The sequence below is a fragment of the Penicillium atrosanguineum genome, assembly GCF_028827265.1.
Source record: "Penicillium atrosanguineum strain IBT 20685 chromosome Unknown utg000001l_segment0_segment0, whole genome shotgun sequence".
Lineage (NCBI taxonomy): Eukaryota > Fungi > Ascomycota > Eurotiomycetes > Eurotiales > Aspergillaceae > Penicillium > Penicillium atrosanguineum.
In genome coordinates this window covers 3920993-3942230 of record NW_026623133.1, presented here as the reverse complement: position 1 = coordinate 3942230, position 21238 = coordinate 3920993, and the positions used below count along the sequence as shown (strand labels likewise).

At 49.9% G+C, this 21238-nt stretch overlaps 7 protein-coding genes across 7 annotated transcripts; 3 read left to right on the top strand and 4 right to left on the bottom strand.

Annotated features, from left to right (window-relative positions):
* Positions 1 to 60: 60 nt before the first annotated feature.
* On the bottom strand, positions 61 to 1459 carry N7443_001535 (homoserine acetyltransferase family protein; the record flags this gene model as incomplete). The annotated part of the gene is made up of 6 exons (XM_056881591.1): positions 61 to 164; positions 229 to 308; positions 370 to 517; positions 586 to 695; positions 752 to 1247; positions 1315 to 1459. 6 exons carry the CDS (start codon positions 1457 to 1459, stop codon positions 61 to 63), a joined length of 1083 nt encoding a protein of 360 aa, XP_056746829.1.
* A 705-nt stretch (positions 1460 to 2164) lies between these two features.
* N7443_001534 (flavin reductase family protein) lies at positions 2165 to 2950 on the bottom strand (the record flags this gene model as incomplete). The annotated part of the gene is made up of 1 exon (XM_056881590.1): positions 2165 to 2950. One exon carries the CDS (start codon positions 2948 to 2950, stop codon positions 2165 to 2167), a length of 786 nt encoding a protein of 261 aa, XP_056746828.1.
* A 1623-nt stretch (positions 2951 to 4573) lies between these two features.
* N7443_001533 (uncharacterized protein) lies at positions 4574 to 8053 on the top strand (the record flags this gene model as incomplete). Its single annotated transcript, XM_056881589.1, has 7 exons — positions 4574 to 4689; positions 4753 to 4802; positions 4872 to 5192; positions 5264 to 5355; positions 5411 to 5459; positions 5526 to 7322; positions 7380 to 8053. The coding sequence occupies 7 exons, from the start codon at positions 4574 to 4576 to the stop codon at positions 8051 to 8053; spliced, it is 3099 nt and encodes a 1032-aa protein (XP_056746827.1).
* A 428-nt stretch (positions 8054 to 8481) lies between these two features.
* N7443_001532 (uncharacterized protein) lies at positions 8482 to 10632 on the top strand (the record flags this gene model as incomplete). The annotated part of the gene is made up of 1 exon (XM_056881588.1): positions 8482 to 10632. One exon carries the CDS (start codon positions 8482 to 8484, stop codon positions 10630 to 10632), a length of 2151 nt encoding a protein of 716 aa, XP_056746826.1.
* Positions 10633 to 11214: 582 nt separating this feature from the next.
* Positions 11215 to 13097, bottom strand: N7443_001531 (uncharacterized protein; the record flags this gene model as incomplete). Its single annotated transcript, XM_056881587.1, has 3 exons — positions 11215 to 12274; positions 12326 to 12800; positions 12854 to 13097. 3 exons carry the CDS (start codon positions 13095 to 13097, stop codon positions 11215 to 11217), a joined length of 1779 nt encoding a protein of 592 aa, XP_056746825.1.
* Positions 13098 to 14247: 1150 nt separating this feature from the next.
* N7443_001530 (putative homeobox and C2H2 transcription factor) lies at positions 14248 to 16824 on the bottom strand (the record flags this gene model as incomplete). Its single annotated transcript, XM_056881586.1, has 1 exon — positions 14248 to 16824. The coding sequence occupies one exon, from the start codon at positions 16822 to 16824 to the stop codon at positions 14248 to 14250; it is 2577 nt and encodes an 858-aa protein (XP_056746824.1).
* Positions 16825 to 19254: 2430 nt separating this feature from the next.
* On the top strand, positions 19255 to 19768 carry N7443_001529 (VOC family protein; the record flags this gene model as incomplete). The annotated part of the gene is made up of 3 exons (XM_056881585.1): positions 19255 to 19480; positions 19537 to 19679; positions 19739 to 19768. 3 exons carry the CDS (start codon positions 19255 to 19257, stop codon positions 19766 to 19768), a joined length of 399 nt encoding a protein of 132 aa, XP_056746823.1.
* Between the last annotated feature and the right edge of the window lie 1470 nt (positions 19769 to 21238).

Genomic DNA, 21238 nt, shown 5'->3' with positions numbered 1-21238 from the left:
CACCACGCTTTATGGATCCTTTCCGATATGTCAATCACAGCCACCTTTTCAGTCTCTAGATCAAGCAGAGCCCGCATCCGACTTGTTTTCCGCGAAGAAAGTCGACAATTGTTTATCTAGCCATGCAACATCTTCTTTGCTGTCACCGGGGCCTCCCGCCCAGTCTGTTATCGGGTCAATAGGGAACTTTCGGAACGATGAGAAGCAATTGAGCAGGTATATACTTACGTCCCCAAATGGAAGGGAAAACTTCCAGTTTTCCGACCCCAGGCTTCATGCATGCAACTTCGTACTCAGAATCTTCCGGCCTGGTGAAAATTGTATATCAGTCTGTTGAACGTTTCAAGCTGACATTCAGAACAGGCCTACGGGAAGTAAAGATCCGTTTGCGAGGGTAGCACCAGTGTCTTGGCCTTGATAGAGGCCATCGCTTCCTCAAAATCGCCGTTGTATGGCTCCTGCAGGGAGACATCGCCATTCTGCCAGGTTTGTATCATGACGAGCAGATTCTCAGGGTCTGCCCAGATGGATTATGTGTCAGACTTGCTGAAACATGAGGGTACAACAAATGTCTGGGTACAATACCTTTCGAACATGCCCATTTCTCCCAGAAGTTTTGCATGAAATCCTCGAGGTCTCGATATCCGAGTGCGGTCTCATACAGCTTGTGCCGGTAGAAAGCTTGACTGAAACCCCTATTTGTTGAACATCAGACAAAGTTTGCCAACGGAAGGTTGCGGGGATATCTTACCAACCAGCATAAACCCTACCTAAAGCCTTCAAACCGACTTCTTTGTCGTTGGCAGTCCAAGTACGCGCCTCTTCCCCTTTGTCATTTATTCCAATTTTCCCAGGGCCAGCCGATCGGATGTTTTTGACGGCGATAAGGGCGCTTTTGACACCTTCGAGGAAGACTTTATTATGCAGTGAGGTCTTAGCAGCTCCACAGAATGGGATAGCCAGATCCATGAAACCTGGGTACTGTGTAGCCCACTGGAAGGTCTGGCCACCTCCCATTGACCAGCCGACAACCGCGCGTAGATGGGTGATGCCTAAATGCGCGGTAGCGAGCTCATGCTGAGCCCGCACGTTATCATGGAAAGAGACCTTGGGGAAGGGTCCGGGGGTAGGCTGGTTCGAAGGAGATGAAGACTGCCCATTACCAAATAGAGCAGTGATGATTATGAAGAATTCCTTCGGATTGAGTGTCTTGTCTTCTCCGATGAGCCAGAAGTTATCCGAGATAGCTATTGTAGTCCTTTGTTAGCCATCTCCACGAGAGTGCAATCGCAATCAGAACAAAAACAGACATACCGCCCGAGAACCAGGAAGGGTAGAGGACAGCTGGTGATTTTGGGTCACCGAACGTCTTGTATGCGATATGCGCGTTGGCGATCTTCTCTCCGGACTGCAGCTCCCAGTCCCCAAGCTTGAAGGTTTCGTAGTCTTCCTGCGACATGTTTGCGGATCTCTGACGAATGATGATCGTTGGAAGTAGTGAAATGATCCAATTTCGGGTTTATCCGACTGTCTAGGGCGGGCGCCTCCGATTTATAGCTGTTGGCTAGATGATAAGAACCCCGCTCGACGCGCTCTCCGCACGGCAGCCGCGTGGAATCGGAGTAACCTCAAGAACATCCTAGTATACTTTCCTGTTTGTCAAATTCCTATGTATTTGTCACAAATTAGCTATCCCATCAGCTATCCCATCAGCTATCAAACCCGCTATCCCACCCGCTATCCCACCCGCTATCCCACCCGCTATCCCATCCGCTATCCCATCCGCTATCCCACCAGCTACCCCACCAGCTACCCCAGTGTAAGTAGGCTCATTTTATATGTGTATGATGCAATAGCAACTTGTTTGTTAGTGAAATTCAAACCCGTCCATAGAATGTGCTTCTAGGCACTGAGCTGAACTAGTTCCACTGGCAGCATTGTAGGCGTTGAGCCTCATTAAGGTGATCCAGGCTTGATTTCTAGACCTATCAAAACTTACTGGAGAAATACTTGAGGACAGATATATATATTCCTGCCCGAGGACTTTATATTCACTCATTAAATAAGCTCAAATGTGTAATCTCTATATATACTCCATCTTCTATCTAGCAATACTTGATCCCATATACAGTGTCCGTAAATCATTCCCACCGAGTTCGTGTACTTAGAATTCCGGACGAGGAAGCTCCATCACCTCGGTGGTGCGACCATATGAAATGCCACCCAACCGACTGATAGGCTTGAGAACCTTCAAGTCGATGACACTCTGCGCCTCGTCGATAGCATCCTCGCGAACCCAGAATCGAACACCCTCAATAATAACCATTACACTGCTCGTTGTGCCAGGGTTAGACCGACTCTCAATCTCCTTGATTTCCACCAGCTTGCCCTCGATAGCCAGGACAGACTCCTTGACACGAGCAGGTTTGACCACCGAGGTGGGGGCCTGAGTCAGGCCGGAAGTATCCCACTCAGAGTGTCCATAAGGTGCATTGACGGATGTCGCATTGGCAGCTTCGATAAAGTGCTCGGAGATAATATTGATCACGCATTCTTTGGTCTCGTTCAGGTTCTTCAGGGTGTCCTTGGCCTTCTCTAGCGAGCCAGCGAACCCAACAACGAAGGTGGGCGGGTCATGGCAGACAACTTGCGAGTAACTGAAAGGAGCGAGGTTGGTGGTCTTCTCGTCTAGCGACTTGGTGCTGACGAGGGCAATCGGCCGAGGGGTCATGCCGGAGATCAGGAGCTTGTAGTTGTATGCTGACGGGCGGCCCTCAGCGTAGGGATTGATCTCCACATGGTCTTTCTTCAGACTCTCACCGCCGTCATTGGCGCCATCGCCATTCTTCCAGTCGACGTTCGGGGGCTGGGTGCAGGTGACTTCAGCGTCTTGGCGGAATTTCGGCCGCGAGGCCTGGAGCTGATTGAAATCGGGGCGGACTTTGTGCATTGTGGATGTGCGAGTTAGGGATCGTGAGGATTGGTATGGGAGGAAAGGTGTGCGATGCGATGCAGTGCGACTGGATTTGTAATGATTATGATCAGCTACCTTATCGATTCACCGCAGAACTCGCGTGTCGACTGACGCTGCCCAAATTTTGCCAGAATGACGGTAAAATACTCACAGTAGTTGTACAGAGAGCCTCCGGGTTGAACAGATAGTTGGAAGGAAATGCATGAGGCAGTTGTTGAAGCTTTCTTGTCCCGAAAGCTCAAGAGACCTCGGTCTCAAAAACCGGTCGCAATGGCGGGGCTTAATGCCACGGGCGTATACTACTGTACGTGCTACTGCGACGCGGGATCTGGCGGCCCAGGTCCATATGGTGCGTGGCAGTAATTGTATCTGCCGATATCCGGCCCGATCAGCTCGAGGAAAGCGTCATAGTCCTGAAGCAAATATAGGCCACCAGTTGATGTGTAATCACGGGTTCAGAAAGTTTGCGGATCGATGAGCTCTAATCAAGCTTGATATAAACACTAACCAGTCCTGGATCTGGGCAGGTCTTCTAGAATTGTTCTTTATTTGGCAGGAGACCCGACGTTCTCGCCCGAAAGCCTCGGTTAAATCGCCATCGGCAAATATCAGCGAAGACTAAGTGGATATACTTATTTCTTCTTATTTCTTTTTTGCATGCAAAATGGATAAATAGCGGAACTCGTGTCGAGGGGTAAAATTGAAAAGTTCCCATGGTTGCCCTTGACGGGCCCGTGGAGAGGGCGTGACTGGTCCGAGCTGTGCGACGGGCCCCATATATCGCCCAGGTGGCTCTGCAGATGGAGCCATAAATGGATCCCCAGGTTCTCGACGTCAGCGAACCCCGGCCTGTGCACATGCCCAGGTCTGTAACATGTCATGGTCATAGATCTTTTGCTCAGAACTAGGGATAGTGCCCTGCAGGAACCATCACGCCGGCAAATCCAGGGTTCATACCCCCAGGATAGTCAATAAATATACAAATGTCTCGGGAAGATCGCCGGGGGTCAACGTCCGCATAGCCGCTAATCCCAAACCCAAGGATCTCTACATGGGCCCTGCCCCACTAGGGCAATCCCATGACCATCAGATCTTGAAGTCATTGTGTCCGAGTGGGCCAATGTTGACTTTGTGTGGCACTGTTTCCGGAACACCCAACACATGGAAGTAATAAGCGGTCAAGGAGCGATCCCCTTTGGTGGCCAGGCCCACGTCTCATGTATTGGTGTACTTCTGATTTCTTCATTACCTTTGGTTAATCACTAGGGCCGTGTACCTAAGCTGTGATGCTGCAAGCGAACTGGGGCTTATCGTCACCTCCCCTCCTTTCAAACCCCATCCCCCCTCCCTTGACGTTCTCGAGCTTCATCCCTTCCTATTGGGCTCTAAGGCCTCCCTCTCCATAATCCAACGAACCCCGGCCCTCATGCAGTGGTCTCGAGAGTCTGTTTCCTTCTCCCACGATCTCCCATACAGCTTCATCTGCTCTTTGCCCGACCCTCTCGAATAAGCTCGGCGCGCCGACACTCGACCCTCAAACTCAGAAGGACCGACCGTTTACCCAATGGGTCACGACCACGAATATTTCCGGCGCTCGCAATGAGCCCCCCTTCTCCCAAGAAGAAGAACGGCGGCAATGGTTCTGGGCAACGACAGATTCGTTTCGTCGCCACCGACGGCCAGCCGCAGACCAAGCGCCGCCGCGTCAACGCCGCGTATGTAGAGCGCGCTCTCCGGATTTGAATAACGAGGGGCTAACAAGATATTTTTATATCTAGCTGCTTGACTTGTCGCCGGCGCAAGATTCGCTGCTCGGGAGAACAACCAGGTAGGAGGACCTTGCGGAGTTCTCCGCAACGCGATAGCTGGGAACCCTAGACTGACCGACCATCTGCAGTGTGCAAGACATGCTCCGATTATAAGCATGTGTGCCTCGGGTACAGCGAATCCACCGCCCACCTGCGATCGCAATCCGATTCCACCTCTCGACCGCCCGGTCCTCCCCTCGGTCAACGTGATTCCAATAGTCAACATTCAAGGGCGGTGGAGAGCTCTTCGCCGGAGGCTCCACCCAGATCAATCCCCGGATCGAAACAAAATCAGTCCCCGCAAATACCCAAACAAGTTGAGAACAAGGATGCCTCTTTATCAAGAGATAACTCGGCGCGTACGAATAAGGAAACGGATTCCCAACTTGTCGTCGATACCCCAGAAAGTAGTAAGCTTCCGAGCGGCTCCTAGGCTTGCCGAACTTGCATATCACGAGTTAACCTCGACTATCCTGCTTAGGTCGCACCTCTTTGAGCTCCGGAAGCCGCACACATGTACCATATTTCAGATATTTTGGGCCCACGGCCATCGTACCCGGCTTCAAGCAGATGGTATGTATACATGGCCGAGTCTAGCACGGGCTGTATTGGTCTAACCGAGTTTCAGGTTGTCCAAGTTCGAGGATCGCGAAAGAGTAACCCATCGATGTCATCTGGTTGGTCTCCACTTTGATATACTCTTCTTTGGGAGTGACTACTAAGTGCGTTCGTCTTGATATTAGATTCTCTTTCGCCGCTTCGAAGTCCGAAACCGTCTGATAACCCTTCTGGTCTATCGGCCACAGCGGCAGAACATCGTGACAGTCGTGATAGTCGCGATAGTCGCGACTCTAACTCGATTCCATTTTACGATCGTGACGATACCCTCCCAGTTCCTAATCTAGTCTCCCACTTAAGCGATCTTTTCTTTGTGCATCTTGGCTGCAGTTTTCCCTTTTTACAACGCGAGCGTTTTTTGCAGGACTTGAAGGACAAAAAGGTCGACACCATGTTGGTGGATGCGGTCTGTGCATTGGCCGCCAGATTTTCCCCCCATCCTTTGCTGGGACCTGCTCAAGTACCACCCATCGATCACTCACAGTTGCCGCCGGATCCCAAACTCTGGGACCGAGGTTTACCCTTTGCTCACCGAGCAACGAGTGCGCTAGTCGATTCTCTCTCGTGTCCTACTCTCTCGGGTGTTCAAGCCTGTCTATTGTTAGCATATGAGCAGTTCGGGTCTAACCGCGATAGCGGGCTTTGGATGTACCTTGGTATCTCCATTAGAATGGCCCAAGACCTTGGTTTACAAAAATACCAAGGCTTGAAGCACGACTATGGCCAAAAGGGTGTAACACCCAGTGAAGTGATGACTGGCCAAGCTGGAAAATGGAGAGATGATCAGTACGACGATTTTGATGTTTACCAAAGCCCCAAAACTGTTCCGCCTATTCTTGACACGGAACGAGCAATCGAACGGGAGCGAGTCGATTCCTTCTGGAGCATATTCTTCCTTGACAGAGTCATCTCGTCTGGTACAGGACGGCCTGTTACGCTGCGCGACGAAGATATCGAGCTGTGCTTCCCCCTTCAATCCGAATCACAGTTGCCTAACGGATGGCCCGCGCCATTCCCACCCCTTATTCGAATCATCCATCTTTACGGTCGAGTGACAGATCTGATCAACGGCATCCAAGATGTCAATCACGTCACTCCTGATACGCTGAAGAGACTCGCAGGCATGGAAAGCGACCTGACCGGCATCTATCAAAGGTTGTCGCCAAGGCTCCATTTCAACGCTGCAAACTTCCAAGCATACGTTAAGGCCAAAGAAGGAACCAACTTCATCCTTTTACATTTCTGGTTTCACACACTCATTGTGCTCCTTCACCAACCGACATTGCTGCACTCCTTCGGTGGATCAATACAGCATCTCTATCCCAACAGTCGCGAACTATCGATGTCCTCGGCTAAGACGATCGCCGATATTCTCTCATTTTCGGAACTGGTAGATGGGAAGAGCTTCATCGGCAATCCCTTCACAAGTCAACCTATGTACATTGCAGCATGCGCTTTTCTGATGGAGAGCGCATACTACTCTTCACCATCATCGACGGGCACCTCTCCCCCATCCCAATCACTTTTATCGGGTCAGTCCAGTGGGTTTGTGATGCCCAATATGGAGTCATCTCACGGTTCAGAGAGAAAGTCTAATGCCAGGCACATTCTTCTCGCTTCTGCTGCCAAAGAGAACTATCAGCGTTGTTACAAAGCTTTGAAGGCACTGGACGCCTACTGGGAGGGTACTAGATATATATTGACCGTGCTTGATCAGAAAGCCAAGGGAATCGTCGACCCGCTCCTTTATACGGAAGAGGATATGGAAAACACTACAGGTCTGGATTCTCTACAGCAATTTGCTCCAGGTGGGTGGCCCGGGTCCAAGCCTGCGGACTTTAGTCAGACCTTTGAAAGGCCTCAAGGCGTGGCTGATATTCCATCAGATGGGAAATGGTCACCAAGGATTGACCCAAGCCAAGGTAAGTGTAATGGTTTTGGTTTATGTAAAGCACTTTACCTGACCATTACTTCAATAGCAATTGGATGGGCACTCACTGGAGCCACAAACTCTTCACAGCCCAACTTGAGTTTACTCTATCAAATGCCCACGACTACACACACCGATGCCCCTCCGGATAGGCCGACCTATTCTTCCCAATACAGCCACAGCTACCCACCCCTACATGCACAAACCAATGCTGCGCAAAACTCCAATTCTAGCTTTGCGCAGGCGGTCACCCGTGATGACAGCATGCCATCATCTATCGCCCCGAAATACTCCGGCATGCCGCCGCGAACAATCAACGCCAATTCACCCTTCTTCTTACCGATGGGCTCTCCATTTCCCGAATCAAGCTCACGCGCCTCAGGGAGAGCCCCACCATATAATCAAAGTCTCTCATCCACAAAGATGGATACCCACCCCTCCGCATATCAGTACGACATATCATCAACCGAGCCACACGCAGGTGGTGGGATGGTCTCTCAAGGCGAGATGCACCCCGGTATGCATACGGACAATAATAGCATGATGATCGAAAGCCACGACGTCGACATGAGTTCCCTCCATCAACCAGATTCTTTCCCCTTCTCTAATGGCGAGATCCTTCCGTGGCTAGAATACCTGCCACAGGATGTTCTAAGCCTTTTTGGCGAACCCCAAAATTATCCACTCATGAGCCCTGAGGATACCACACCACGCCCTCAATAATGTCTGGTTTCACTTCTCGCACATATAAATTTTTGGGCAGGGTTTGCATTTGTGTTTATTGAGCGATGTTTTGTGCCTTTTCTGGGGCTGAGGATTCCGGCGTTGAATGGTCGGGTTTTACCCTCAACAATTATAGATCGTTGTCTGGATGGGCTTGGGGTTTGGCTTTGTTGGTATCTGTGAAGCGTAAAGCGAATGTTCTAGTTTAGTTATTGAAAATCCTTTTACGCCATGTGACGAAGTTCAAATTAATTTTCCTTGAGACTCTAGTATACTTAGTATACTTCTAGTGTGGATCAGTGGGTCACTAACGGCGCGTTGCCCCGCAACGCAGGCGGTCAGAGACCATCAACACGCAATGGACAGCACACCGCAATGTACATCATCAGATACAAAAGCGCTCATTCCACTCTTCCATTCTGATCTTCATGGCGAGGCTGAATGATGAAGGTGAGCCCGACTCGGCAATTTATGCCTCAGATTATATCTTAAGCCCCCAGCCTCGTGCCCCTCCCAGCAAGGAGCATTTACTCGCTTCTTTCGAGACATCCCACCTGCCAATCGAGAACGGATCGACAATCGATGATAGCCAGATGTGCACGCAAGATTATGAGTATAGTTCTTCCTCTTCCTCTGCCCGGCATTCGACGAGCGATATCTTCGGTCGCGAGATCGACGACGAGCTGGAACAGATGAAGTCGAGGGCATCGAGTCGCTCATCTCTGTCCTCTGTTCCGGCTTCTGTGCTCATACACCCAAAGCCAATGTCTGCAATGTCTTTACATGATAGAATCGCTGGATATGACTTGGAAGAGGACGAAGAGAGCTTTGGAGGTTTCGAAGGACCACCGAAGTCGATACGGACCATCCGCCAGCGTGAGGGAGCTTTCCGGAAACCGAGCTCCGTTCGTGCTATGCAGATGCACACGGAGGATGAGGCAGATGAGGACGATTACCTGACACCACCGAGACGACGAGGAGGCATGCGGTCGCCAGGCTCTTCATCGCTTAAACGATCGCCCTACTATTCGCCCAGCTCGTCGCACAGCAAACTCAGGCCTAAGGTTCAAAAGGAATACCCACTGGTTCTTTTGCACTGCAACTTGCTTGCGCCATCTCTTCCAGTACCCGGAGCAGCGCTTCCACAGAACCAGAAGCTACTCGAGGAAGTACTACCGCCTGAGTACTGGAAGCGATGGAGACGACTCCAGGACAAAGTTGGATCTGGTGTACTCCGCGACCGAGGAGTTCTGATCTCCCACCCGGAGGACCTCTACGACATGCTAGAAGAACGACTTCTAGAAAGCCTTGAATTGCAACGTTCACGACTGCATCAAGGCCACTTCGTCGGCCATGAAGAAAGTGGAACTGGGTCTGAAAGTGAACTCTCCGACCAAGGCGAGAGCGAGACAGATGGCGAACAAGATGAAGAATGCCCCGATTGTGGTGGACGTGTACGACATGGCGACAGTAACCGCAAGTGGGAGATAAAGGTATTTGCTGCGAATGGGCTGATGCGTGCTGGCGCTTGGGCTGCAGCTTGGAAGGAGATGGAGAAGGTTGATGTCGAAGTTGGGCTGTGGTTGCCATCTGAAGTAAGGCGCTCCTTGGAGAAGATTCTTGCGGAAGAGAATGCAGCCAACGCCATCGCGGAACTACATGTGTCGTCGCCCATTGACCCGACTTCGCACTTTGTTATGGACCCACGCCGGTTATCTGTCCAGAGACACGCGAGGACTGTCAGCGACGCAGGGTCATTCCAAGCCAGTGTATCAGCCTCAGCACCCCTGCCAAACATGCCTGAAATGAACTTCTCGCAAACTGGGGTCGAGAAGAAAGAGCACGAAGTTGCTCTTCAGACTCTTCTGATTAACTATATCTGTGTACTTGCCAGTGACAGACGCAATATCGCTTTGGTCTTCATGAGTATTTTGGCGGTGTTTCTTGCTATTGGGGCTCGTTCTCAGGAGTTACTGGTTCAACCTTCTTTCTACCCATTTCCTCCTGAGATGGCCGAGTCTCCTGTGATTCAAACAACCATCAATGCACCCTCTCCTTCTATTGTCTCCTCAAGCACAGCGATGGTCAAAAGCCTTGAGACACCGGTCGAGTTTTCTTCAATTCCGGTTTCTGAAGCTTTTATTCCAACTTCAGTTGAGAAAGTTCCTATGTCATCTATCCTCGGCGGGCGTGAGATAGAGCCGGTTGAGTTCACTGGTGCCACCGTGACTACCGAGAATGCCGAGCCAACAGAGACTGCTGAACCTACCGAGGTAGTTGAACCTACTGAGACGGCCGAGTTTAATGAAACAGCCAAATCCGCCGATTCAACCGAGTCCATTGAGCCTGCTGAGACTGCTGAGACTATTGAGCCCGGTGTACCTACTACTGAGATCGCCGACCCTATTGAGACTGAGGTGCAGCCAATTGAGCCAGAAGCAGAAACCGAATCTGCATCCGAGCCAGAAGCAACGTTTGAAACAACAAACGAGAAGGTCGACATTCCGGCGATGGACAAATTCGAAGATCATCACAACGAATTGGAACCACTCGATGAGCCCAACGAGGAGGAGCTCTGAGCATTCGGAGTATTGGAAAGAGATATCGCGCTCTGCACCTTAAACTTTACGATTGTAACGATACAAGCCGAAATGTTCGAAATGTTTGGAATGTTTTCATTTTTTTGTTTCCTTATTCTCTTTCTGCCATATATCTACCATATTCTGGGCGTGTTTTCGATGTTATGCAGCCAGCTAGTCTTTTTTGATGCCAATTGATGATTGAGTTATGCTTTAAAAGTATCCTGCCTTAAGGGTAGTTATATGATGGATGCTTACTTTGGGCTTGACACTAACAATCTCTTCACTCCATTCGAATATTAATTCTAAACAGAACTCTAGATAAGTTTGGGAGAAACCAAACCAGAACTTCGTATTCATTTGAGCTGTTCGATTTCTGTCTATGCATATGTAGAAACCCTGTCAATTTGTAAAGAGTGTATCCATTATACCACTATTCAACCCCCTGGTCACACTACCAACAGTTCAAGTATTTCATTTGTCCCCTATAAAACTGGAAAACAATCCTATAAACTACCCCACAGCCACCTCCCTCATATAATCAGGCATGTAACATTGGAGAGTTCCAACGCAATTCATCCTTCAAAACCCAGACGCATTCCCCTGATAATTAGCTGGAATACTAGGCCAGGCATCAACTCCATCTAAAAGCGCCAGCGCCATGCCCCCACTCTGGTGTACCTGAATATGACAATGCATCAAGAACGCCCCAGGATTGACAACATGATATCGGATAACTGACCACGTCGCCCCAGTTACCGCCGCAGGCGTCGGGGTCGTGTCTTTGTACGGTGGGTTCACTAGATTGAAGGAACCCGGTATATCCCGTATAGCCTCTGCGACGGACGACCACGTAAAGGTCCCATTTCCCTGTCCAATGAGGAAATGTTTGTTTGAGTGTTTGTGAATCGGATGGGCTGGTTGAACTGGTGAGTTGACTTGCAAGACAAGATCGACCCAGGTATTATTCATTGTTCGGATGACGAGATCACTGGGTACGGAGCTCTGGTTGAATAGGAGAGGTTGGGACTCTTCAAGTCCCAGACCGAAACTGCTGTTTGCCAAGGTCCAGCGGTATGAGGCGTCATAGTGGCCGATTGTTAGGAAGTAGGTCGCGTCGGCGGTTGCGGCGGGCGTTACGATGGGAAAGGGAATGGCGGATGTGTCATTGAGGAATATCGTGCTGGCAGTCGCGTTGCCGCCGGTTAGTGTTATCCATGGGTTTGATGTCCGGCCGAGCTGAGGTGCGGCGATATAGCGGAGGATTGCGGTGGTGTTTAGGATTTGTTGTGGACTTCCACTGACCATGCGGATTGTGTAGTCTCCGGCGGGTTTGTTGAGGGGGACGAGAACCGAGTATCGGTTTGCATTGGGAATATTGATTGCGTTGACTCGCACGGGTTGAACGTAGCGGCCGTCAATGGCGTATACCCACATATCATGCTCGTCGACTGAGATTGTCAGATGCAGAAGACCCGCAGCGCTGATTAAATCCCAGCTCACGTAATGTGCGGATGACTTGACCGTTAAAACTGCCTGAGGGCCACGAGAAGGAGTGCAACCAGAAAACATGGTAGGTAATAGCGCGCTATAGTTATGGGTGAAACTACCTTGAGCCGCAGTGATATTTGCTGGAAAGCACCTACCATTCAGTCAGTATAGTATTCCTTAGTCAGGGAGATTCCATACTCACGCAATGTCAGTAAGCGTTTCATTGCCCAAAGCAGCCCGTTGATTAGGTGTTGTCAAGCTGTCGATCTCATCCCGTGAGAAGCAAGTCACCGACCCCTTCCCATTGATCAAAAGTGCATTGGCACAGTAAGAATCCACGCCGGATGCTTCCTCCGCAGCCCAGATTTGCTCCGAGGTCAAAACCCGCCAATCCGAAAGCATCATCGGCGAGGTATTTTCCTCTGCGGCGCGCATTGCCTGAAGCTGAGTGGCATTGCTCGTAATCAAGCTGAAAGGCTTTGCTTTGGAGCTGGATGGAGCAATATAGATAGGGCCATAAAGTCCATCTTCTAGCTGTCCACGGTGGTGAGCGTGATAGAAGTATGAGCCGTACTGATCAGCCGTCCAACGGTATAGGAACGAGCGACCTTGTTGAATTGGCACCTGTGACACACCAGGGACTCCGTCAGACCATGGCGTCCCAACTTGTTCGATTCCTAACAGCCCTGATTTAGCATGGAATCTTTTTGGGATCGTATAGAGCTGCTACCATGAAAGTGAACCGTTACATTAAACGGACATCGGTTTTCCACTTTGAATTGAACATTATCTCCCTGGTTCAAAGACAACGGAGGGCCTGGATATTGTCCATTGGTAAGAATGACCGGTCTGGTAGCCCCTGCGACAGTCTTATTGGCCCAAGTTAAGACGGCAGTGACTTTCACGGTAGCAGCGTGCACCCACTGAGTGAGACACAAGACTAGCAGCAACCGGATAGTGAGAGGAAGCTTCATTATGTAGATATCAAATCAGGTTGGAATATAGTTGAAATGTTGTGCTGTGTTGCACAGCTTCGCTATGGAAGCTCCCATCTGTTATATACGGGCCCGCCGATTGATCGAAGGTGATCTGTGCATGGATCTGGTTTCCACCTTTTAACTTCATCGCGCCTTAGTTACTAAGCATAGCCGACTTTGCATATAATCGCAGCGGCCCTGGTTGCGAGGTTGCCCAGGCTCAGGATGAAAGAAGCCGCTTCTCAGGTTGTCGCGTGGGGATGATGGGTTCTCGCAGAGCGTCGCAGAGCGTCGCAAGCAGGGCGGAGGGAGTAATCAATTTTCCCGACAAAGGATAAACTCCAATATTATAAGCTGGGATCTTGGATCTTGATCTTTGAGAAACCAATCAGAGCAAACGGCATTTTCGTGGCGTCAGCGCGGGACCTCATTTTCGTCGTGGAGATTTCAATTAGAATGAAGAACGATCCATGACGGAACCGGGGTCCAGATCTCGGGGCATAGTGAGGCCGATGGGCAAGTTCATGGCTTTGATGGATCCTCTACGGTGATGGGGCTGAGCCCTGCAGTCGGGGAAGTAAATTCCCGACAGCCATACCAAAAGGAGACCTCGAATGGGACAGGTGGATGTGCTGGAAGCGAATCAGACTTGAATAACAAAGAGGTACCTGAGCCATGAAGACCCCAAAGTCAAGCTAGTAGTCTCGGCGTTCTGTGTGCCCGCCAATACCCAACCAAGCCGCCGGGTTGGGACCGAGAGAATGACGGTCTCGATCAGCGTCGGGTGTGAGTCAACCTGTAACCAGGGCAAAAGATTCAGTCTAAGCCGCCATTTTTTGTGCAAATTCCCTCCACATGAATGTGAAAATCAGGTATACAATTCAAAAGACAGATTGAAAGGCGATACTAAAAGAACTACGGATAGGAGGCGTGTGGAAGTTCGATTCTAAACCCAACTACCCACCACGAGGACTAGGTGTCGCAGGCTAATAGGAAAGATAGACAGGTCACAAATTAATTTCTAATGTCATCACCGAGATCCTAATTATCATGCTTTTTATGCCATGTGTCCAATGAAATCGTGAGAAATGAAAATATTTACCGGACAAGTTGGGGCCGGCATGCATTGAACAAGTCACCGTAGAAATCAATAGTTGCTAACATTGTCTTGGAATGCAGACATGCCCCCTTTGGCATCATCTGACTGAGGGGTGTGGCCCTCTTGCGAATAGATCAGAGAAAATGGATCCAAGCCAGACACCTCCATCATGGGCTGTGTCGGGGACGGATCCAACCACGGCTGCTTCCCAGTATCCTCAAACTCACCTGCACCACCCCGAGGCACATTTTCCAGATCGGGAGGCGTAAGTTCACTGTAGCTGTCATTCAGTCGTTGCAGGAACTCTGGGTCAAATCCCATCTGCACCAGCGAATCAGCTGCCCCCTCTACAGGAGCAGAAGAGGACGAGGCGTTGCCCGTGAAGCTGCTACCCCAATCAGAAGCGAATGCCGGCACCCCGGCTGACATCATTCCTGCACTCCCAGCATAACTTCCTGAAAGACTGGCCTGTCCACTGGGTACAGTAGAGGAAAAGCCGGTGCCGGGAAGGGCCGGGCTTCGTACACCGGGACTGGAGACCGCGGGACTAGGAAGAGCACCTCGACACACAGTCCTCGCGAGTACATTAGCTTCTCGTGGAGGGGCACGTAAGCCACCCTGAATAGCGAATGGGGGCTGCAGCCCAAGGTCGGAAAGTTGGATGCTATCACTTTGCACGGCGGTTTCCAGCCCGGTGTCTCGCTTCAAGATGCTCAGCCAGATCGCGTTATCTGCACAAGTCTGATTCCAGGCGTCCTCGCTGCTGCCATAGATGACTCGACGCCCTTCCGCCTGTAACATCTGATCTGTCGGGATGATCCCCTGAGCAGTCTGGTTTTGAATATACGCAGTAAGCTCGCGAGAAAGGCGCAAGTAGCAATTGGCATCGTTGGGGACAGGAAGCGTCGGTGTGTCGCCATCTCTTTGGGCTTGAACTGTGGTCCAAGGATCAAGAGACCTCCACTCGGAGTCGATCAAATATGGCGGGATGGCATTCTCAACTCGATCTTGAATATGGGCGTCAAAGCCCCAATCGCCTTGCCATTGAGCCATAGAGGCGCCGTTCTTGAAGTGGCCAGCGAGGTGGTCCACTCGGTCCTTCCAAGTATGCAACGCAGAGCCACAGAAACCACAGCGAGAGTTGATTTCTGTGATACTGCTTTGCCACTTGTCCATGCAACGTTGAAATTTGGCATCGTGCATCAATCGAAGATGCTGGTTGAGATGGTCTTTCCGGTAGAAGGTTCTCTCCTGGATAGACTTCTCCTGGCAGCTAAGATAGTTGTGGCTTTCAAGGTGATCCCTATCTGGATTAGCTGCCGAGCAGAAGACGCAACGAAGTATACCATTCTCCTCCGTTACGCCGCCATGAGGAGAGCAAGTCCACTTGTCGAGGATGAGATGCATGGACTTTTCATGGCGTTGCCAATCATATTTGGCAGCGAAGGAGTCAGTACAGAAGGTACATTGGAAGGGACGAACAGCCCGAGCCTTCTGTTGATTGAAAGTGTTGACAGGCAACGAAGCCTTACGGCGACGACGACGTTCTTTTCGATCCATTGAGCCAAAAGACCCTAGGGAGGATCGATGAGAAAAGGCAGAAGCAAAGGAAAGGTCAGAGCGAGATGACCGACTGGTATCCACACTACTGCCCGAGGCATCATATCTTTTATGTTCTGAGCTTGCGTGGCTTGACTCATTGGTGCTGGACCCCGGCCGACGGCGCACGTGACCAGCCTGGGTCAGCCGTTGACGCGAGGGATCGAACGGAGGGTTGGCCAAAGAGCGCTTAATATCACTGATGGCAGCAGGTTCGTTCTCAGGAGGAGAGTACTTCCAACGTTCAATAGGAGTCATGAGAGACAGGTCTTTGGGTTGTGATCCAGGAATCTCAACAGCGTCCGACACGGGGAACTCGGTGCCGTTAGCAGGATGAATTTTGCCGCGTCGTCTAGCGTTGGCGAGCCAATTGGAGATTTGCGTTCTGTTTAAACCGGTGCTCTGCTTCAATTGGTCTTTTTCGGTTTCATTGGGATATGGGTTTCCGGTGTGATCGCGAAGCCAGCCTTTGAGGATGTTCACAGCTTTGCGTGAGAATCGAGCGTTACTCTTCCGAGAGCGCCCATCTGAATCGTCGCCAAATGTGCCGTATGAGACTGACTTTAAAGCACGTTTCCCAGTCAGACCACCCGTAGGAATATAGGCGTTCTCGGTCACAGGATGTAATGTCTGAAGGAACCTGCCTGGGACTTTGACATGGGTGAAACTGCATTCACGGTAGAGCGAGATACAACAGGTACATCCGTTGTTCATCACCCCGCGCTTTGCAACAAAACAGTCTAAGCCCATATGCCGACAGAAATCACAGGGTTCTTGTGCTCGGAACATGGGATAGGGACCGGTGTCATGATCGGGGCCGACGAAGGTCTCTCCGATGTACTGTTCAGCCGCCTCCGGAGCCGGCGGGTCATTGGGAAATTCTAGCGGTTGGTCCCGGCGCAGCGAGTCGAAATTGGCCGCCCGCTCATCGGCTTCGTCAAATTCAAGGTCAACCGAGGCGACATCGTCGCTTTGGTGATTGGATTCGTGCGCTGATGAAGCGCCTTCAAAGTCGAAATACTCCATGATGGGCTGATAAACAGCCGTTACATTCAAAGAGAATTGACCCTGAGATGTACTGTTTAAAAGAAACAGATAATACGGAGAAGAGTGGGAAGGAAGAGTCGGTCTGAGAGACGTATCCTTGGTCCGGGGTAGAAAGGGTAGGGTGAATGAATAATCAGTTTGGGTGGAGCAAAGCAGCCTTGGAACCTCCACCAGGTGCCGCTAAGATGTAAGTCTCGGTAAATTGGGGCCTCCAGACTGGTCTAACATGTTTCTTCCCCAATGACAGCTTATGGGGGCTTGTGAGACCTTAGGATGCCAGATAAGCAGAATCAGATAAAATCAGTCATAACAAGATGTCATTTGCCAGCCCTGAAGACTCGTATCTGCATCTTAGGTCAAATTCAGGGAAGCCGAACAATCAAACCCACGTTAGTGCTTTCTCCGTGGAGTCGGCGAACCACGAGGGATTGGGGCCCGGAGACAAGTGACGAGGTCCGCGGATCAGCAGACGCAGATGCACGCCCTTCGCATGTCAGCGCCATGCCTATTCGGGAGAAGCGGGCCAGCCCTTTGTATTCCCGATTTGGCAGGAATGATTCATACTGCCCCGCGATATCGGAGTCTTGTATAACTAGCTTGCCCACCTTTTAGCTTTTCCATATCCGCCTCGGCATCATAGCGGGTCATGAACAGCAGAGCCTGAAACAAACTCTTCTACGTAGTAGTTTATCGGCCTACCTTATCTTCTTCGAGAAGTCTTACGCGACCGCGCTTAATAGCTAAGCCAATGGTTGCCATTCAACGGAGTATTATAATGCAATGGGTCTTCTATCTTTTGTTGTCAACGCTTCAATCAATTGTCAAATTTAAATTCGCCTTTAAATTTCAGAAGAACATAAATGCGGCCATCCGTGGATGTATCAATTAATGTGCACTATAGAGTCTTCACGACTCTCGCATAGAAGCACGCCAAGACTATTTACCATTGTCGCCTGCCCGATAACGCTATTTGGCAACACCCCCGAAAGACTCGCTATGATACCGATTCTAGCCGTTGACTACACCGGGAAAGGTTCGGTGGAGGCCGCTAAAAAATTCGGGCCGAATGATAGGCTTTCTTCCGATCAGATCAACTTGTGCCTGGACCTCTAGTGACGCAAATATTCGCGTTTCTATAGCCTTTGTATCCACATCTTCTTTAAAAAAAAGATTCGATGCGATGCGACAGTCTTGAGCTACTTTGCTATACGTTTTCCTGCCTGATGTGACTAACACTCGCTGGTGGAATGTATATGACAGCCTGCATTTCGGGGCACTAATATTCATAGCGAACCAGGAACATCTCACTTCTCCACCCCGTGTGGACAGGCGCCCGAGCTTAGACTCTTGCATTGAAGTTCCTGCGCATCGCTTCACCGCCATTCTTCTCATCGGCATTATGGATTTCTGGGCTCGCGCCCGCGCTCGTCCTGGACACGTGCAACTCCGTCTCCATCTGCAAAACATGCATATTTTCTCAAATTCCAGCTCCAGCATCGGTTTGACCATATAAAACATCAAATTTCCACCAGGTCGACCGTCAATACAAGCGATTAAACAGGGCTAATAAACAGAGAGCATAAATCCAGTCTACTGACATGGAACGTTGATGCAACTGTTTCCCGGACACAAAACGTGTGACAGAGAATATCACGTTCATTCCGGAGCTGGAGTCTGACGTCGAAATAAGAGATTTCAAGACCGGTATTACGGCACACAATATAAGACGAGCGTATGGGCCAGGCGAAGCCCAGGGTTGCCCATGACGACTTGATTCCGGAATGTATTCGACCTCAATTGGCTGTCACTTCTATGGCCCCATCTTATCGAGCATTAATACCTCGTTCCACTGAGACAGGGAAGCCTTCTCGGCCGGCGATCGCCTATTCACTCGCGGAATTGAATGCGTAAAACGGTGGGTGGTGGCTGTCCGCAAGACAGGGAGCTTTGATGGGTAATTTGGACCCAATGAACTGATGTGAATGGACTGATGTGAACTTATGAACTGATGTGAACTCTGCGAAAGTTCAAGGGAAAGGACTAACTAAGCAATAAAAATGCATGTCAATTCTGCAAATACTTCGCAACATAAGCTTGAGTCACATCGAGTCCCGAGGCGCAAAGGTGAAAAGAAGATGTGATGACTCGATCCCGTGACAATTCTTTCTCCGAGTCCTGTAGGCATTAAAAGAATACCTTGTGTTGATGAGGCTTTTGATGCTCGTATTTCTCTTCATAGAGACAGCCAATGAACGCCCTGCAGTGTGGCGCCACAATCCGCGATTCTTTCAAGGGGCGCCAAGCCCCACCTACTGCCTAAAATGACCGTCGACTGCCTAGAATCGACGTCTACAAAAGAGGGAGAACCTCACGCTCTCCGTTGAAATCCTGAAAGATACAGAATTCACAATGGGAGGGTCTGGCAAAATTAATCATTTGATTATTACGGCTCCGGTTGCTCGGTTCGAGGAAGTCGTCCAGTGGTACACCAAGACATTGTCTCCGTTGGGGTACATTGAAATTCATCGCTTTCCCGGGGTAGTTGGGCTTGGCCCCGATGGCCATGCTGACTTCTGGATCTCTGCGAAGGAGACTTGGACCAAGAGCCCCATTCACATCGGGTTTACTGCTTCTGGTGGGGAAATGACAAACGATGTTTCAATTTTGACTGTGCACTAACAATTGTCCCAGATCATGCGACAGTTGATGCATTTCACAAGGCAGGTGTTGATGCAGGGGGTGAATGCCATGGACCTCCGGGCCTGCGACCTCACTATCATGCAAACTACTACGGGGCCTTTTTACTTGATCCCCTCGGAAACAATATTGAAGCTGTAAGTGCAGCCCTTATCCTCGCCGCAGAGCAGAAAGGGAATTGACAAAGCCATCATAGGTCGATCAAGGTGTTGCAAGTGAACAGTAGTCGAGAAAATTCAAGGTTGACGCCCAGATTGCAATTTTCTGAGTAACATTAGCTAGAAAGGTTCCGCTACTAAATTGAACCCTAATTGAACAATTTACATGTTAAACTGTGACAAACCACGGACTCCCAGCTAATATGAAGAAAATTCCGGTCGGTAGAAGACCACTTAACTACCAATACTATTTGTCATATAAAGATTAGGTTCGCAGCGGCTACTAATTCACGCTATTCCTATTTCTAGCACACATCTACATGTTGAGTAGCAAAGATTTACCAAGGATGAGAACCGTCTTTGTGAAGAAATTTGCCGGCATCTTCATCTCTCAGCCCGATTACAATCTCCATGATGGCTTTCGCCGATTCTATAGGATCGCCAGCATTTACTTGAGCACTCATCGCTTCTTCAGAGTCACCCCTCAGTTTTGACCGCACAAGGCCAGGACAAAAGGCAAAAACGCGGACATTCTGATCTTTGAGTCGCTTCTGCATTTGAATTGTCATCATATTCAAAGCAGCTTTGCTCATCCGGTATTCATCCCACGACTCTGTACTATACACACTTTGTGGATCGGATGCAAGTTGCAGCGAGCCCAACACGCTTGAGATTTGGATGAGACATGGACGGCGAGATTGAACCAGAAGGGGAATGAAAGCCTCAGAAGCAAGCATCGCACCGAAAACGTTCGTTGAGATTATTTTTTCGATCTTATATCTTCCAGCAGAACCCAGTGATAATGTGCCTGCATTGCTGATTAGGACGTCGAGTCGCCCGAATCAGTCGGAAACAGTGTTGAAGGCCCTGGAAATCGAGGTTTCGTCTTCCACATCCAGCTGAATCACAGAAAGCGTCCCTTGGATTTTGGCCCTTTCGAGGCGGGAGCACGCTGCCTGTCCTTTCGAAAGATCTCGGCAGGCCATGATAACATGGTAGTTCGGGTGCGATGTAATGGTTTTTGCTATTGCATAGCCAACACCTGAATTGGCGCCTGCGTAAAATGAGATTTGGAGTCACCTGTATAAAGCAACCAAAAATTTACCGGTAATTAGGACAATGATAGATTCAGGCATCGCACTGCTCAAAACAATGAGATCCGTGGAGATAACGAGGTGAGCTTAAGAGTTGAATGGGTTGAGTATGGTTCTGACGTGAGTATCCCGACAAAGAAAAAAAATCAAAGGAAAAAGTCAATTGCTTTTATTATTGCATCGTATGATCAAGTCAAGAGTTTCCTCTGAGCTAAGAACCGTGGAAAGCACGGAGATAAGCGGCTTATTGGTCTTTCATATTCGGTTTTAGTTCGGAATCCGGGGGGTGTTTTTTTGCGAATCTGAAGGTAGCGAGCTATGCATCCCAGTGTGTGCCCAGACATGCGTATACTTGTAGTCGGAAATAATCGCAAATGCGACAATCATTTCCGTGACGGCACAAACTGTTTTCCACGGCATAAGCGGGTTTCTGTGTCCGGTTTT